The sequence below is a fragment of the Rousettus aegyptiacus genome, unplaced genomic scaffold, assembly GCF_014176215.1.
Source record: "Rousettus aegyptiacus isolate mRouAeg1 unplaced genomic scaffold, mRouAeg1.p scaffold_m13_p_7, whole genome shotgun sequence".
In the NCBI taxonomy this organism is placed as follows: domain Eukaryota; kingdom Metazoa; phylum Chordata; class Mammalia; order Chiroptera; family Pteropodidae; genus Rousettus; species Rousettus aegyptiacus.
The window spans coordinates 101,163,683-101,181,349 of record NW_023416310.1 but is presented as its reverse complement, the minus strand read 5'-3'; the positions used below and the strand labels follow the sequence as shown (position 1 = coordinate 101,181,349).

General features: G+C 36.5%; 2 protein-coding genes across 11 annotated transcripts in view; both read left to right on the top strand.

Moving 5' to 3' along the window:
- Positions 1-12,217, top strand: part of DDX46 (DEAD-box helicase 46) — a 44,065-nt gene extending 31,848 nt beyond the window's left edge. For 2 of the 3 annotated variants that reach the window (XM_036224289.1, XM_016137673.2), the window contains exons 19-23: positions 2,201-2,377; positions 3,677-3,895; positions 4,222-4,366; positions 9,288-9,361; positions 10,403-12,217. In XM_036224289.1, the coding sequence (XP_036080182.1) occupies positions 2,201-2,377; positions 3,677-3,895; positions 4,222-4,366; positions 9,288-9,361; positions 10,403-10,450 (663 nt within the window). In that variant the 3' untranslated portion in view covers positions 10,451-12,217. The remainder of the gene's footprint in view (positions 1-2,200; positions 2,378-3,676; positions 3,896-4,221; positions 4,367-9,287; positions 9,362-10,402) is intronic. The other variant, XM_016137674.2, reaches the window with a different exon arrangement.
- Positions 12,218-16,168: 3,951 nt separating this feature from the next.
- The window catches only part of CUNH5orf24 (chromosome unknown C5orf24 homolog), a 32,717-nt gene continuing 31,218 nt past the window's right edge, over positions 16,169-17,667 (top strand). For 2 of the 8 annotated variants that reach the window (XM_016137684.2, XM_016137683.2), the window contains exon 1: positions 16,660-16,910. In XM_016137684.2, coding sequence (XP_015993170.1) covers positions 16,806-16,910 — 105 coding nt within the window. In that variant the 5' untranslated portion in view covers positions 16,660-16,805. Of the gene's footprint in view, positions 16,452-16,530; positions 16,568-16,659; positions 16,911-17,667 lie in introns of those variants that run through there. The other 6 variants (XM_036224291.1, XM_036224290.1, XM_016137686.2 and 3 more) reach the window with 5 other exon arrangements.

Below are 17,667 nucleotides of genomic sequence, written 5' to 3'. Positions count from 1 at the left end.
GGACTTAGCAAGTTGAAGTTTTCACAGTGTTCTATAGAACCCCCCTCCCCCCTCCCCCCTCCCCCCAAGCTTGAGCTTTAGAAAAAGATGTTTTCCTTATAAAATAATTTTGGGAAATCTGCCTAGTATATTCCACTATTAGTGGTATTAACATATGAAAGAATGTGAAAAGTCTTTAATTAAAGAAGCTTGTTTAAGAAACCCAGAAATCCTCTTAACATATTTGATCTTTGATCATATAACTTTTTTTGACATACCCTATTAAATTTTAGCTTGGAACACAATTTTGGAAATCAAGAATTCAAGCTGATTTTGTTATTTGAGGAAACTGAGGCCCAGGGAAAGTATTTGGTCCATGACCACACACTGGTAGTTAAGTACTGCCAGGACCAGAACCCAGGTCTCCTGTTAACCCTGGGCCATTTCTTTCTGGTATACCAGACTGGTTTAAAATTCAAAAAGTCAATGTTTTAGTTATTTGTTGTGGTGTAACAAATCAATCCAAATCTCAGGTTAAAACAATAATGTTTATTAACATTTATTATCTCATAGTTCCCAAAGGTCAGGAAATCAGGAGCAGTTTAGCTGAGTGTTTCTGGCTTAGGTTCCATAAGGCTGCAGTCATCTGAAGGTTTGACTGATGCAGGACCCTCTTCTAAGATGGCTCACTCACTTTGATGTTAGCAGCATGCTTCTCTTCTTTACCGCTCTGCTTGCATGTCCTGACAACATGGCAGCAGCCTTCCCCCAGAATGAGTGATCTGAGAGAGCAAAGAGGAAGACTTTGTGCCCTTTATGAGTGGTCTCTGAAGTCACACCAGCACTTCTGTTTTATTCTGTCTGTTAGAAGTAAGTCACTTAGTCCAGACCACACTCAAGGACAGCTAGCTGTGCTTTACCTCTTGAAGGGAAGAGAACATTTTTTAAAATATCATGGTAAAATATGAAATATGTTTGTTGTTTCTCTGGTTGTTAAAATAGTACAAAATTTTGGTAAAAAAAAAAATTAGAACAAAGCAGAAGTGAATAAAGTCAAAAGTAAAGTTACTCCCATCAACTGATACCACACACATTCCCCATTCCTGATTTTATGCATTATTTCGTTTTGGATTTTAATGTCATGTATGCTGTTTTAAACAGTTTTACTTAGTTAAATGTTAAGTTTAAAAATAGTTGATACCTAAAACCCCTAATTTAGATAACAGATGTTTTAAAAAGAAGCTAAATTGATTGTTTCTATTTCAGTAAATGGGCTTTCTTGATTAACCTAATTAATTTTAAACCCTCAACAGAATTTCCTCTGCATTTGAGATTTAGAAGATAAGGGTTTATTAGCCTAATTTAAGTATATGAAGGGGTTTGGATCTCTTTAGTTGGCAGTGTCAATCATTGGTGGCCAGAAGGCATCTTTAAAAGGAAATGCAAATAGTTTACGAGGTAGATGTGACAAAGCTAAGGATTACAGAGTCACATGTGATTCCTGGAGAGCAGAGGCTTTCATTTCAGCATTGCTCTTGCTTTGATGGGGAAACCAGCCTTTATTTCTTTCCTTTCTTGATTCAAAGGGATAAAGCAAGTAAAGCCATCTTTTTCAGTTTTCTTATCCAGTTTTTTAGGCAAATCCAATTGCATTTTAGGAGTTGGAGAGAATTTTGGGAGCCTTGTCTTAGGAACTTTTTGTATCATTCACCCTAAGAATACGGTGACTATATTTTTATTTATTTTTATTGTCCACTGGCCTTGAGTTATTGACCTTCCAGCCTCTTTCATTGCAGTATAATATGTCCTCAGGGGCTGAGCTCCCGTCCTAGCGGTATCATATTGGCTGCTCTGTGTTGTTGGCACACATTCTTCATTTGATAAACAGGGATGTATTTTCTGGACCATGTAGGAATCTGCATAAGTGGTTTATGCAGCACTGTATCTCTGTTTTCTTTCTTTCTTTCTTTCTTTCTTTCTTTCTTTCTTTCTTTCTTTCTTTCTTTCTTTCTTTCTTTCTTTTTTTACCATAGACAACTGATTTTCAAAAATGAAATATGTCACCCTTAATGAATAGCTGGTATATTTTCTTATTAATCTGTATGGTTGAATTAAATGTAACTGTCTGATTTTTAGACTTTTGGTAGAAATATTCTTTATTAGTTTATGAGCTATACCTAAATTGGTATTTTTAATACTGTTTTTTTTTTTTCTTGTTTAGATTGATGAGCAAATTGAAAGCATGTTTAACTCAAAGAAGAGAGTAAAGGATATGGCTGCTCCTGGAACATCCAGTGTTCCTGCTCCAACTGCAGGAAATGCTGAGAAATTAGAAATTGCTAAGAGATTGGCTCTTAGAATCAATGCTCAGAAGAATTTGGGCATCGAGTCCCAGGTATTAAGTAATTTGTTCTGAGTTTTAGTCAATACTTTCTGTAAGTTCTTTGATTTAAATGCTTTTCAGGAATTATGTTGACAGAAGTGAATAACAAGTTCACTAGATGTTGAGTTAGTGAGAGTTTAATATTATTATGAATACAGAATTCCTTGATCATTGCATTTGGATGATTTCTTTAGTGTGGTTAACAGGTGTTGATGCCCACTCTAGAAGCCTGACTTTTTAGCATGTCAGGCATGGAGAGTTTTACAAAGTACTATTTTGATTGCTCTTACCATAATTTTAAAGAAATAACTCTTTTTCTCCCTTGATATGCTTTTATTGGGTGGCTTATTGGGCATACAAACGTTCCTTGGAAGTAAAAATGCCCAGTTACGTGACTGAAACTAACATGGTTTTAAACAGAAAAATATGTTAAATATTTTACATGTTATCCTTTTCTTCAGAGCTTTTTTTTTTTTTTTTTTTTAATAACTAAGGGTAAATTTTCATAGCATTTCCAAAGAATAGCTCACTATTTTTAAGATTTTTAGAATTTGGGGATCTGCAGGGTCCTCCACCTAAGCTGGGCTGACCAAGTCACAGGCTAGTGGACTAATTGAGTGAGGCACCCACAACCAGGGCTCAGAGCCTCAGATCTCTGCATCTGTTTTGTTTAGCCAGTTGAGTTATCATGAAGTGTTTACCGAAGCCTATGCTGAGAACAGGGATTCTAGTACCTACCCTAATATTTTCTGGGGTTGATACTGCTAATAACTTATTGGGGAAATCAAATAGCTAACGTTTCACCATTGTTAGAAAAACTTGAGGTATGAGTCCTGTGTTACCCATGGAAGAATTCTGCTCACGTTAGACATATAGTAAAATTCAAATTAAAAAAAAAAATAGTTTGAGTAAGTCATTTACTATAATTTATTGACTGTTTGGTTGGGCCATGGGGAGAGGAGGAACTTGGTGGTGATAGTGGACAAAGATTCTAATTCTAAAACTCCTGGGAACCACAAAGCATGTAAATGATTTTAGAAATATTATACTGTATTCGATATTGAGTTACCTAATTATCTGTGATCCAGTAGAACTTTTAATATAGAGATGAATGTTCTTTAATTTTCTCACCCAAGTAAGAGAGACATGTCAGACTATCAGTTATAAATATATACTAAATTGCACATATGCTAGGACTCTATATTAGAAAGATACTTTTAGTTAGTGGTCTTCCAGAGAATAATTTGTGGTCAGGTCCTTGATGTTGTCTCTGCCCTCATTTGAGATTTGACTGTAGGTCTTCTTTAACTGCAGGATGTAATGCAACAGGCCACCAATGCAATTCTCAGAGGAGGTACCATCCTGGCTCCCACTGTATCTGCAAAAACCATTGCAGAACAACTTGCTGAAAAGATCAATGCCAAGCTCAATTATGTGCCTTTGGAGAAACAAGAAGAAGAAAGACAGGATGGTGGACAGAATGAATCTTTTAAGAGATATGAGGAAGAATTAGAGATCAATGACTTCCCACAGGCAAGTAATAGTTTAAACTTTTTTTATTTTGAAGTAAAAATTCTTTGGGAGTGAAAACCCTCTTTAAAACCCAAGAACATTTTAAATGGATACTTCACTTTTTATCTGGATGAAGGAGACAACAATAAAAATTCCATTTTTACGAAAATGGTCTAGGTATATTAGAATCTAAGTGAATTTAAGATGAAGGTGTTATCGTCTTAATATTGACCGTAATATGTCTTAGACAACCTGTTCTTTCTCAGTACACCAGGTATTTTTTAACCCTGTTATGAAGTGATTCTCTCTCTCCTCTTCCCTCCCTCCCCTACACCTTTGTTTCATAGACTGCGAGGTGGAAAGTTACCTCTAAGGAAGCTCTGCAGAGGATCAGTGAATATTCTGAAGCCGCAATTACTATTAGAGGAACGTACTTTCCACCAGGCAAAGAACCCAAGGAAGGAGAGCGGAAAATTTACTTGGCAATTGAAAGTACGTACTGTTGGTTCTGTTTCAAGGTTGATGTGTCTATTATAGCTAAAGAATGTGAGGCCAGTGCTAGAGAGTACTGAAAGTAAAGAACGCCTATAAAAAATAGTTTCATATATTATTTGAGGTCTTTATTTAGAAATTTAGTATATGTACTGTAGTGAATGATCTGTGTTTGGGACTTTCAGTGTTTATGCTTCTAGTAAGTAGAACATTCTGGCTAAAGTTTAGGTTAGAAAGTAAATCAGCTATGTTAATAGTCCACTTAGTGAATGTTTAAACAAATATTGCCTCTGAAATTATTCCCATAAAAGTTCATGCATACCTATTAAATATTATATTAATTAAAAAATCATATAAAAGTTCATGCATACTTTTAAAAAAATTACAGAACTATTAACCACATAACTTAAAGGATATAAGTAATGCATTGTCTAAGAGTGATATGGTTTGCTTTTTAACCTTCATACATTCATGAATGAATTCAAAAGACAGTTTCCATTTTGATTTATTTTCTTAATGTATAATTCCACTGCATAGTAGAATAAGCCACTTTCCTTCATTTATATTTAACATGAACATCTTCATAAGACTTTTTAAGTGTAGACCAGCCAGATCCACTTCATCTATTTAATGAACTAAATATTTGTTGAATACTGTTGTTGCAGCTGTGGAGGAGTTTCCTCAATGTGTCATCGTAGAGTCTGCATACTCACTACATCACTTCTAACAAGGAAGCCTTACCTAATCCTCCTTCATGACTCTATAGCTCTTTCCCTGCTTTGTTTTTCTTCATAGTACTCATCACATGGACATCATAGTATATTTTTATTTGTTGTGTCTTCCTTCCTAGGATGCAGTGACTCTGAATGGCTGTTAACCTGCGTTATTTCCAGTGGTAGACACTTGATAAGTTTTCTGAATAACACATCTTATTAAGCTCTATATCTTCTTCAGGACACAAAATATTTGTCAGGCAATCCATTTGATTTCTCTAAAGCAGCTGCTGTCCAATAGAACTCACTGTGATGGCTATGGAGCACTTGAAACATGGCCATTGTGACTGAGAGATTTTAAATTATTTAAATTTTATAAATTTAAATAGTAACATGGCTGGTAGCTACTCTACTGGATAGCTCAGCTCTAGAATTTGTTGTGGGAAAGATCAATGGAAGATCATTTAGATCTGCTGAAGTACTTTATAAAAAAGATGTCACTAGTCAACTTTTTCTTGTTATATTTTGGCAGATCTTTTGATTTTTGTGAAGATTTTATAATTTTAGGTAAGCTTCATAGTAAAATAAAGATAAACTAAAATGATTTAATTATGTTAGATATTATTTTTAAGGTTTGATTCTTTTCTGGCCAAAACAGAGAATTTCACAGAAAGTAAATTAGTACTGTGCTTACTAAGTTACTTTCCTTTTAATCAGTGACCTCAAATTGTTTTTATGTGACTTCTTTATAAAGACTACAATAAGAGAAACACATGTTCAGTATGCATCCCATTTACCTCTAAACAGAAATTGTTTCCTGGCCAAAAATGCCTGATGGGGTCAAAGTTAAAACACTGAAAAGTTCTATTACCAAGATTCAGCCTTTTTTTTTTTTTTAATAAGTGTTTGCCTGGTTTCTGTAAACTTTTGATTAGTTTTCAGAGTTCCGATAAAATTGATTTTAATAGTTTTTCCAAGTTTATTTGCTGCTTTGTAGAGGGACAGGCTTTTAGAGTTCCCTGCTCTGCCATTTTCACCAGTGTCACTCTCACTATTGGACTTTTAAAAATTCATAATGATGAATTGTGGCCAACAAAGAACTCAGATGCAGCCTTTGTATTTTCAATGTTATGCCTTTCTACTATTATTGTAAAATAAGATTCATACATGTTTTTAAATGGTATAAAGGATGAGAGGCCAGAACTAGGCAAATTGCATTTTTTTTGTTTGTGATTGTGACTGAAAACTGACTCATACCTATTTCAAGTCAGGTTTTTAAATGGCACCCTTTTATGTATCCTGAAAGTCTTTTGGTCTGCTAATGACTCAGTGTGTTTCTAAATCACTCAGTGTGTTTCTAAATTCCTTATTGTGTAGTGATGTGGGAGTTGTTGGGATCCAGATTTTTAAGGAGAGAAAATTACGCTGACTTCTTTCTGCACTTGGAACTCGACAGGTGTCCCTTACTACTTTGGCCATACAGGGTGGAGACACAGTGGAATCTGATGATAAAATTTTTGTTATAAATAGAGTCAGCATTTAGCCTCAGCTCGAATATCATGGGTATCATTTAAGCAAAACCAGTATTTTAAATGTCTACTTTATAAAGACCTAAAGCAGAGACATGACTGCTCTGAAAAGAGATCCTCTATGTAGTTTATTAATTTAAAGGTAATTGTGTTTGTTTAGTATAGTATGATATATCAAAGTTCAGTTTACATGTAATTTTATCAGAATACACCTCCTGTACTCTCAAGTGAATTGAGAAGCCCACAGCTCCTATTGACTTTCTATCCACCTAGAGTGGTTCTGGTCACTTCTTTTAACTGTCAGCTTGTACTCAGGAAATAATATCTAGTTTTTATAATCTAAGCTTACCTCCCTCCCAGTGAAAAGACAACGTTGTCAAAAATGAATCTTAAATTCTAGAGACTAAATAAGAACTGGAGTTTGATAATTAAAATGATCTAAATCTTTGAAAAATTTTTCTAGATGAATAGATTTTAAAGAATCTTTTAGTTTTTTAAACTCCAACAAAATCAACTGAACACTAATAGGATGAAAACAGGTGTTGCAAGGAGCCTAGTGTCATCTGTTTCTAGTTCTGTAATTGGAGGGACCCCACTGCCTGGCTCCTTGGAGGCTCTGTATGGCTCAGCAGCTCTAGGCCTCCCACCAGGCAGCGGGAAGGAGAACAGGAAGGACTTACGTGCTTAGCCACCCTGTATAATTTATAGCCTGTTTTGTGACTCTCATTTTACTAGTGGAGAATCCCTTAAAAGCAGCCAGAGTTGTTTTAGGACCAATGAAAGGAAATGCCTCTTTTTCATGGCAGCTTATAAACATATGTAATCTATTACCTAAAGAATCTGTGTTAAGTCAGAAATTTAAACTAGTCCAAATGGTCAGGGTCTAACTAAAGTAGAAAAATCACTCTTCCATTTGAATCTAGGTGAGAGTGTCATTTTTCTTTTTAAAATAGCACAGAATTATCAAAAAACTTTACACCAGTTTATGCCAGGTAGCATATTTTCCTCCTGAATTTCATTTTGGTTGTAATTTTCATTCTGGCTTGGCTCTTGATTCTACCCTTGTTTCACTCTCATCTACCTCCAGCACCCCCATTTAAAAATGTTGTATTTGGTGGCCGTGACTTCACAACCATACTCAAGGCCCTTTCCTTCCTATTGTTAAACTGTTTCTTCTCCCTCTTCCTCTTCTTCTTTCCTCCCTCTTCCTCCCCATTTTCTCCTTCACCCCTCCTTTCCTCTCTCTGGGGTCAAGAAAGTTATTCACATCTAATAAAGGGGAAATTTTTCACATTTCTTGTGCATTGTTTTCCTCATTTGGTCTTCTATATAGAATGATTAAAAGGTAGGTCTTTACATTGCAACTCTAGTTCTCCTTTTATTCTCTGACATTCCACTCCTAGTCGTTAATCTTTAGTCCACTTCCTTGGTCTAGCTCTTTTCCTCTTAGTGTGTATGCACTGTGCTACCTCTCTAGATTTACCTACTCCCTAGCATTGTCCCCTGGCTTCAGATCCCTCCACACTTTCCCTGATGGCTCTCTAAAATCTGTCTCTCCTGAACTTGTTTTGTATTTCCATTGGCCTTTTTGACCTTTCCAACTATATGTCCCATAAACACCTCAATTATAGTGATCTCAGAATTGAGTTTCACCCACCATCACTGCTGATAATACCTATTCTTCCATTTGGGTTCATAATCTTTATTACATCGTACTTTACTTGCTACTCTGCTCTTAGCATCTTACTTTGTACCTCTTCTTCACTGTTCATATCTAGTCAGAAAAAAATATTTTGACCATTCTACCTAAAAAATGTGCCTTTGTGATGGTGTGAACACAGTCCTGTGAGAGCAATGAAGAAAAAATACTTAACTGCTTGGAGATGCTGAGGAAAGCTTCTTAGAAGTGATATTTAAAAGTTATTCTGGTAGACTACTTCATAGCCACTCATCCTGTTGTAATATCTTTACAAGTTCTTTTTTCTAGTAGTCTACAAGGTTATAAAGAGCATAAATGAGTTTTTTGTATAATGAATCTCTCACAATATATGATGGGTACTTAACTTTTTCTTGAATTAATAACTGTACGAATGAATGTCTCTAGCCTGCCTCATCCACTTGGCTATCTGGCTATGTCCTTACATATTTTGTTTTCCAAGTGATATATTACTTTTACTCTTCAGTAATTAAGCATGCCTTTCTTAATCTTATACCATTGTACATGTGGTTTCCTTTGCAAAATACCCTCTATGTCATCTCTTCTCCTTCAGCTTGGCTAGTCCTCCATTCATATTTAGGACTTCTCAGATGACAGCTTTCCGAAATATTTGTTAAATAAATGAACCAAGGAAGTTATATTTCCCTTTAACTTTTTCCTGTTCTCTTGGACAAATTGCTAATCATCTTTTCTTTACACTTTTTAGTCAGCATAAAAGAACTGTTAATACTGCATGTAATGTGACCTCACTGGCTACATTTGAAATTCTAAAAGTAATGGGAATAATAAGCAGCCATTATATAATGTGGATGATGTTCCACCAGGTATCGAAAGGCTTATCTTGGCAGGCAGTACAGTATTCTGGAAAGTCACCTATAGAATTCCTGTTGGACCTCCATGACATATATAAACATCCAGTGTAATTCTAGTAATATGAATAATGTTTCCCCCTTGCTCACTAGGTGCCAATGAATTGGCTGTACAGAAAGCAAAGGCAGAAATCACCAGGCTCATAAAAGAAGAACTGATCCGCCTGGTGAGTGAAAACCTCAAGGACTTACTTGTTTTAGTAAATGTTTTATTAGGCTATAATGTAAATATAGAAAAGTACACAAATCATAAACATAGCTCAAATTTGCACAAAGTCAGAAGCACACTGATGTTATCACTATGTTTTCATGGCTGTGTAGTATTTAATTGTGTGACTACACCACAAGTAATTTATATATTGGACTTTGGGGTTATTTTAGTTTTTGGTTTTTTGAATAACACTTCTGTAAACATTATTCCATGTCTCTTTGACACACATTAGTGTGAATTGTTTTTGAGTATATACCTTGGAGTAGAATTACTAATTGTAGGATATGTGTAGTTCAGCTTTAAGTTGATATTGCTGAACAGTTTTCCAATTTACGTTGCCCCCAACATTATATGAAAATTCCAATTTCTCTACATTTTTACTAACACAGGTATTGTGAGTGTTTTTAAACATAAGTGAGGACTTAATTTGATTTTGGAAAAGCTCCTTTTATAGATCACCTTTCCAAAGGAGGCAGACACATCCCTGTGTCTTTAGTATCAGTTGAAGCCTGAAAACTGTTCTTACAGTGTGCATGGTGGGGAAGAGTGCCCTTTGAAAGGAAATTAACTATCCCTTTTCTAAGAATGTTTTTGAGGTCTTTTCTAAAATTCCGTTTGCAAGAACATTCTTTTGAGGAGATAAATGGTTTAAAGAAAAGAACGTATAAGAAAAGAAGGAAGAAGAAAAACAACCTTTAAATCAGGTACTTTAGACTATTTCACCAAGGAATGGTAGAAAAAGAACCTTGATACCATCACCATTAAGTTGGTTCAAATAGGTGTCAGGTAGTCCAGTGAACAGAGAAATGACTAGTTATTGAACAGTTATTTCTTCTTCCATCTAATGTTAACATTTTTCATTTTAAATGTCTGATTGTTTTATTATTTAGTACAGGAAATTACCTTAATATTTTATACAGGAAATTATCTTCCTTTTTCCTTTTTTTGTTTTTCGTTTTGCTTTTTCTGACCGTGTATCTTTTATTTTCTATTGCAGCAAAATTCATACCAACCAACAAATAAAGGAAGATACAAAGTCTTATAAAACATGGGGAAAAAACTTTTTACTTGTGTTGGTCGTGATACATGTGGCAATTGTCATCTACAGTTTACAATGCATTGTAAATTAAGATTTTTAAAATTCTGTCTTGCTGATTTTTTAAATACAAGAAGCCAGTATTTGCTAAAGAAATCTTCTTTCAGTAAGTACCCCCAGAATTATCAAACTATATTTAAACCAGGCTTATTTTCAGAGTATGATGTCCTGTAATGTAAAGTTTAAATATCACCATCTTAAATATCCAGATAATATTCTAGAAGTTAAAAAAAGTGGAAATATTTGGACTTTCTGTTGAAGGTAATTAATAAAGTATACAGATTGCTAAGGGGCTATTCACCGTACTCTCTTACAATGAAATTGTGACCATCTCTTCAGAAAAGGTAAAATTCTCTGTCTAATTTTATGTACCCCTGGAGCTTAAATCTTACTTGACTCAATGGAACAATGTGAACCGAATCTAGGATTGTTATAATAGAATTTTTACAAAATGGGTTCAGAGTTTTTGTTTCAATTTTTATCATCATAAATGGGCAATAGTTGGACTGCTTTTTGGTTTTATAAAATTAAACATTTGTAGTATAAGAGTCTTTTGCATTTCTTTACACTGCAAAGAGTTTTAGTATTTACTACTTTTAGGTTCCCCTCACAGCTTCTGGCTCTACACCTAAACTATTAACTTTTCTAATCTTCCTTAAAAGAAAGTGATTTGTAGCCTGTAAATATTAATATAGTTTCTTTTTCTTCCTGAAAGTGTGTGTTTATACATCTGTACATATAAATACCCTACTAATTTTAATCTGATTTTTCTTTAGGATTATTGAATACGTTGTAAATTTTCTCAAAAACTTTCAAACATAATGATACTCATGTTTTAGACTTAGACATAAGCATCTCAGTGAAATTCAGTTCATAAGGAATCATAAATTATATTTTTGAGCCCTCATATATTTCCTGAATAGTCTAATTTATATTGTTATAATTGGATAAACTAATATTCTTTTCAAGAGTCCTGGTATTAGAACTTCATATTTTTGTTTTCACTTTTTGGAAAAAGAAAATTTTCAGTTTCAGGAATACATCGGTAAGAAATTAAGAGATAAAGAAGTTCCTTTGAATATTCTTGACTTGGAGTTTTTAGGAAAAAAATCAAAGTATACCATAAAAACAGATCATTTTAATATTACACGAAATGGTTAAAGTGACAAGGAGTAGCGATCATTTCTTCAAATCAAGTTATCCTTACTGAAAAACTAAGATATAACTGGGAAAAATTATTGGATTCCTCACATCACTCTTTCTTGGAGGAAGAAAAGACAAAACACATGTAACAACAGAACCAAATAAACCATTTACTCTAAAATTCCAGACATCTTGGGCTCCTTTTCCCTCCCAATTTATTTATTTGCTTATTTTTATTACCTAGTTGTTTCCTTTGATAGAATATGTGGCAGTCCCACATTGGTGACAACTGGTGCTCCCTTCAGCCTGCTGGATCACTTTGAGATTCAGAGTTTTATGTCATTTTAGCAATACTATCTTTATGTTTGTATATCTAGTTGTAATAAACCACTGATAGTATTTCATTCTAAAATGAAACATTTTTGTTATTACATATTTTTAGTGTCACATTGATTTTTAAAAATTTAATGATGTATAGACTAATTTGTTTTCTAATGCAATATCAAGATTTGCTCATGTTTTCTAAATTCATTATAAAATAAAGTGAATTCAGTCTGCATTTTCCTAAAATTATCTTTGCTGAAACGTTTTCTGCTGTTTATATAAATATGTTTACATTGGTAGGCATGCGAGCAAAGTATTGTATTCTCTGTGTCTTTATTTTAAAATTCTAGCAACGCGCTACCCAAAATATACAGTTCCATCCAAAAATACCTTCCTGAAGAAGCCTCTTAGTCTTTTATGGTGTTTTATTTGGCATAAGACAGATAGGCTTATAGGTGAAATAATAGGTTCATGTGCTGGTTGGCATTTTACCACAGTGACACTCTTATCATGAAAATGGAAGTATAGAATTAAATAATAATGACTAAATTCTCCCCGACTCCTTTTAGACACTTTGTTATTTGATATATTTCATATCTTACCAGCCTTATTGGTATAGGCATGGTCTTCGACTGGTAGTCACAGTTCACTTGACTGCAAGGTTTCTCTTGAGGCAGGCACTCCATATATGTAAAGAGGTTTTTGTTTGGGCAGAACCAGCTCTTGAGTACTTGGGATTTTAAAAGCCTACGAAGCCAGCTGTGGGGCCTGCTCCTCAGTAACACATCAGCATCTTAAGAATCACAAGCTAGAAAGCCAAGCCTACAACGATGTAACTTGGCTGTGTGTGAGCTCTTTTCTCTATGCTGCTTTGCATTGCTTTATAAAACCATCAGCTAAGGTCTTATAGTGACATAACATCTTGTTTGTTTAAGATAGGAGCTGGTGGCGAGGGGGGTGCGGGGTGGAGGGCGACGGGGAAATCGTAGTTGAAATGAACTCTAGGCTAAGAAGCTATACTTTGTTTAGTAAAATGCTCCATTTTTGTGCTTTGTAGATAATGGATTCTGAGTTCTTAGAGCAGGCAAGAATTCTGAGTAGCTAGCCTAATGTGGACCATAAGAATACTCTTAGATTTGAGTCAGGAGCTACCAGTTCTTCTCATTTCGGCACTCAGTTTTATGTAAAAATTGCAATCTACTGGCATTTTCTTATATTTTCTGCTTCTAGTATAAAAAACTGAAGTTAATGTTTAAAAAAGATATGTAAATAGATGAATATGTTTATGGGGGTAGAGGAGCTGTCTTAACTTTTATTGTTTAGGTGTTACAACCATCAGAAAACCTTACTAAAATCTCTCTGGAGGGGGGCCTTTAACATAGAGTAAGATAACATCTTTGTACACAGTGCTTAGTGAAGCATATGTTCTCCTCTAGGCCAGCTCTCTGGAGCTGAAGGTGGCTACATTTCCTTCACTAGGTAAAGATTCTTTGATATGTTACCAATTACAGATATTTGATATGAGATTATGAGTTATATATCAACTTATGCTTTTCTTCAGGCAGGAATCCAAGGAGAAATGTGAAGAACATGTATAAACAAATGTATTCTTTGCAAAATCCCCACAGTATCAATGGTCTCACCTTTTTAGTGCCTTATGGCTTAGCTGGTGTATGTATTACATGTAAGTACATACTGTGAAACCACATGACTGGTGAGGGATTTACTTTTGATTATTTTTCTCGATGCCATTCTCTTCCAAATATGGGATCAGCTTATAGGAGTTAATGATTTTGAAGCTCAAGCCTTTAAAAAGAAATTCGGACTTTGCATTAACCTCATTTTGTTGTGGAGGGAAAAGTACAAAATGAAAAAGTTTTAACCCCTTTGGAGAACTGTAAGTCAGAGTTACGCTCTCAGACAGTATTAGCATTATTGTAAAAGTTAGTTTCATAATTTAAAAAATCCTAATTATTTCAATATATGGAAATACCTGATAGTTCATGTTTTGAATAATAGTCCCTATTTACAGTTTTGACTATTGCGGAATAAAGAAAACATGAGGATTCAGTATGAGAAATGTGTTCTTTGTCTACAGAAAAAGCATGTCATTTGAATTTGGCACTTCGTAGTAGACGGATTTTTAGCAGCCTATCAACTCCAGGCACTTCTAGCAACCTTGGCTGGTAAGGTGTCCTTGGCCTTTATTCTTAAGTTCCTAGCAGGCTTTCAGGTACCTGGGTCAAGCTAGTATAAGGATCCTTGAAGGCAGTATTTCCTCTGCCTTTGCCAAAGAGAGTCTTCAGGAGCTGAGACTCCCAGAACTAGACTGTGGACTTTTGAAAAAGAGTCCTCTATCCCCCAAGCCAGCCCAGGGCCCAAGTTTCAGATTTGAGAAGCTCAGAGGAAAGAGCAGGGGAGTGAGTGCCTGGGAGCTTCAAAGAGAGCACAAGTTCCTCTGTAACTTTTTATTGGTCTGGTGTTGCTATTATAAGTGTGTCTGGGGTGGTAATGATTCTTTGAAACATCCAAGTCTGAAACCCACTGATAATCTTAAGTTTCTTTTGCTCTTGGATCTTGACTTCCTGTGACACAAAGCAACGGTCTCCAAAGTGGGGCATGTGTACAGTAAGCCGCTGGAAAGCATGATGGATATACTGGAGCTTTTATTTATTTTAAATTTTCGTCCTTTAAATTTTTTTGGCTATATTTGTAATATGTTGTTACATGGTGTATTGTATATAAATATATTACTACAGAATAGGTATAACTGTTCATAAACATAATTCAAAATAAATTCACATGTATTGGACAACCTTAGGCAAGTTGCTTACTTTAAAACATCTGTTTTTTCATATATAAAGTGGGAATATGATAATACCTTCCAGGGTTGTTGTTAAGATAAGGCGAAATAATACATATAAAGCCTTAAAGCATACAAAGACAGTGCCTGGCATATGGTGAGCATTCAATAAATACGGGAAACTAATGTCTTTCAGTAAAATTGGTATTATTATCATTGATGGGTGAACGGGGAAGAGTTTCTTAAGCTATCTTTCCATATTGCTTTGCCTTTCAATGTTGCTGTAAACTGTATACCTAGCAAGGACAACCAGTGGCTGATAAACCAAAATCTAGAAATTGGGATTCTTTTTTTAGTGTATATCTTTCAGTTCAAATGAAAGTTTTTAAGAACCCTTATTGTCTCAATTGAAAGGTCTTTAGAGGCAGCAAGTTCCCAGTCCTAGATAGATTCCTTTTATGGCCTGTCAACATTATACAGTCACCATTTATCATTCAAAAATCTTATTAACTGGTCGTTTGTCTACATGATTTGACCTGCACTGGGCCAGCCTAAAGCTGTTGGAGAAGGTATGAAAAATGTTTGTATCCAAATTGTATTACAGGGGTGTACACTCTTGAAGAAGAAATGGGAGATAAGTCATATAGTGTGACATTTAAAAGTGTGCTCTTGTCATAACAGGTGATAATAAATGGCTATACTCTTGAAAAAGCCTCTGCATTCATTCAGCACTAGTTGTGCCTGTATTGTGTATACTATAGCACCTCATTAAGACCAACTTGAAATAATTATCAGGAAACACCAAATCATTGCATTTAACACTGTTCTGATGACATGAATTTTTGTCCACAAAATGAGGCTTTTCATTACATGATCGAGGCCTGAGGGTCCAAACACCTATTTGAATTCTCTCTATTTTGTTTGCAGTTGGTCCAACCTTACCCGTCCATAAGCTACTAAAGGGTAGAGGCTGAGTCCTGTTAACCTTTGGGCAGCGCCAACCACAATAAGGCTAAATCTTTGTGCCAACAGCGATTAAAAGCGCCGGTTCCCTGGAAAAACAGGGCTGCTGGGTTTAAATCCTAACCACCATTTATTATTAATTCTGTAATTGAGAAATGGGCTCAGTAGTAGTTCTAGTATCACAGAACAGGGGTGAATATCAACCAGCGTAAGAAAGTTATTTCCGTTTTGGTGGGTCCCTCTAGCCCAGCTCCGTGCAAGAAGCTCGGGTCTAAGCCCCACTCCTATTGGTCCCCACGACGGTCTCCACGAAGCGCAAGCGCAGCCTGGCTTCCTAGGCTACCTTCCTCGAGCTTGCGTGCTGGTCCTCGGCGGGAGATTGGATCTCGCGATGTGCGTGTGCGTGTGCGTGCGCATGCGTAGTCCTCGCGAGTTCGCGCACGTCCCTCTCCTAGCAGCACAGGGCTGTGGCGGCCTCTTCCTCTTGCGTCCGGGGCAGGACCGTGAACAGTGGTCGCGCCCGGACCCGGGAGCCAGCGGCTAGAGCCGAGAGCCAGCGTCCACCTCTCCGCCGCCGCCCAGTCTGTCCCTGTTTTGCGCTCTTCCTCGCGCAGTGCAGAGGCGGCGGGGCTGGGAAGAAAGCGGCGCCAGCGTGAAGGTTCCCAGCCGATGGGCAGCCCCTGGGCGCGCTAAGGGGCCGGGCTACTAGCTGCTGAGGTATGTGGGCGTGCGGGGGGTTGTCAGCTTGGATAGGAGCAGAGTCCCCGCTGCGAGCGCTCGTGGAGAAGGCTACGAGCCGGCAAGATAGGGGGTTTGCCAGCTGGTGAGAAAAGGTCTCCGACCCGTCCCTGTGGAGGGGCTCTGGCCTAGCCCGGAGCAAGAGGAGGGGCCCGGGACGTAGGCTGCGCTTCCCTCGGCTTGGTGCCATTATTGGGGGGAAATTCCTCTTGCGGAGGGAGTGAGTTGGGGGCGGGGAGGGAGTCACGCTTTCTTTTCTTAGAGAGGTCAAAATCAGCAGTCTTCCCTCCCCACTTTAAATTAAAGCCTGCCAGCTTCGATATGGACGTCTAGATGGAGTGGCCTGTAGACTTATACAGCTTGCCGAACTCGAAGTGCATCGACAGCGGGTTAGGAATCTTGATTATTGGAGGGTATACAGCCGTTTCTCTAGTGTGGGTGTGTATCATCTGCAAAGTTGTTATTGCTGATACATTAATAATCTCTTTCGGGCATAACAGGTAATAAATACATTGCTAAACGCCTCGTGTCAACTAAGGATTCTTGCACCGGCGAAACTGCGCTGTGGGGCACAATTAAGGAGTAGAGGGAAGACAAAGAAGGCCGTTATTTATGTTCTAGTATCAAAACTTTCCATAGTGGAGCAGGATGCGTGGCTACAGGCATTTGTTTCGGTCTTTGCTGAATAGACTTTCTGGGTGATTGAGGTGGGCCACAAATGGACTTGCATTTAGAATAGTAAAATTGTCTGTGGATCTGTGTAATTGTTAGAGCCAAATGACCTGAAATAAATATCCGAGAATTATGTGATATTTGATCTTTGGAAGAAAGCAAGACTTAGAATTCTTGAAATGAAAATTTTCTCCGTGTTTAGAAGGCTTCATGAATGTTTTGTGAAGTTATTAAAAATAGTTATAGTTCTTCATGTTGGCAGTGATTGCCACGTTCAAGAGAAGGGAAAGGACTTATTTCATAAATAACGGCTCACCAAAAAACTTGAGGGGTTAGACACATAGTAGAACAGTTTCAGGAATGGCAGGTACTACTAGCACATGCTTTAAAAATTCCAATTTAGTTTTAGTTAAAATATATAGAAGCTCTTAGCTGGCGCCCTTACATTCAGTGAATCATTTTAGAAGATAATTAATCTTTGGTAGTCTACACAGTCTGTTCTGTAATTCTTGGCTTTCATTAG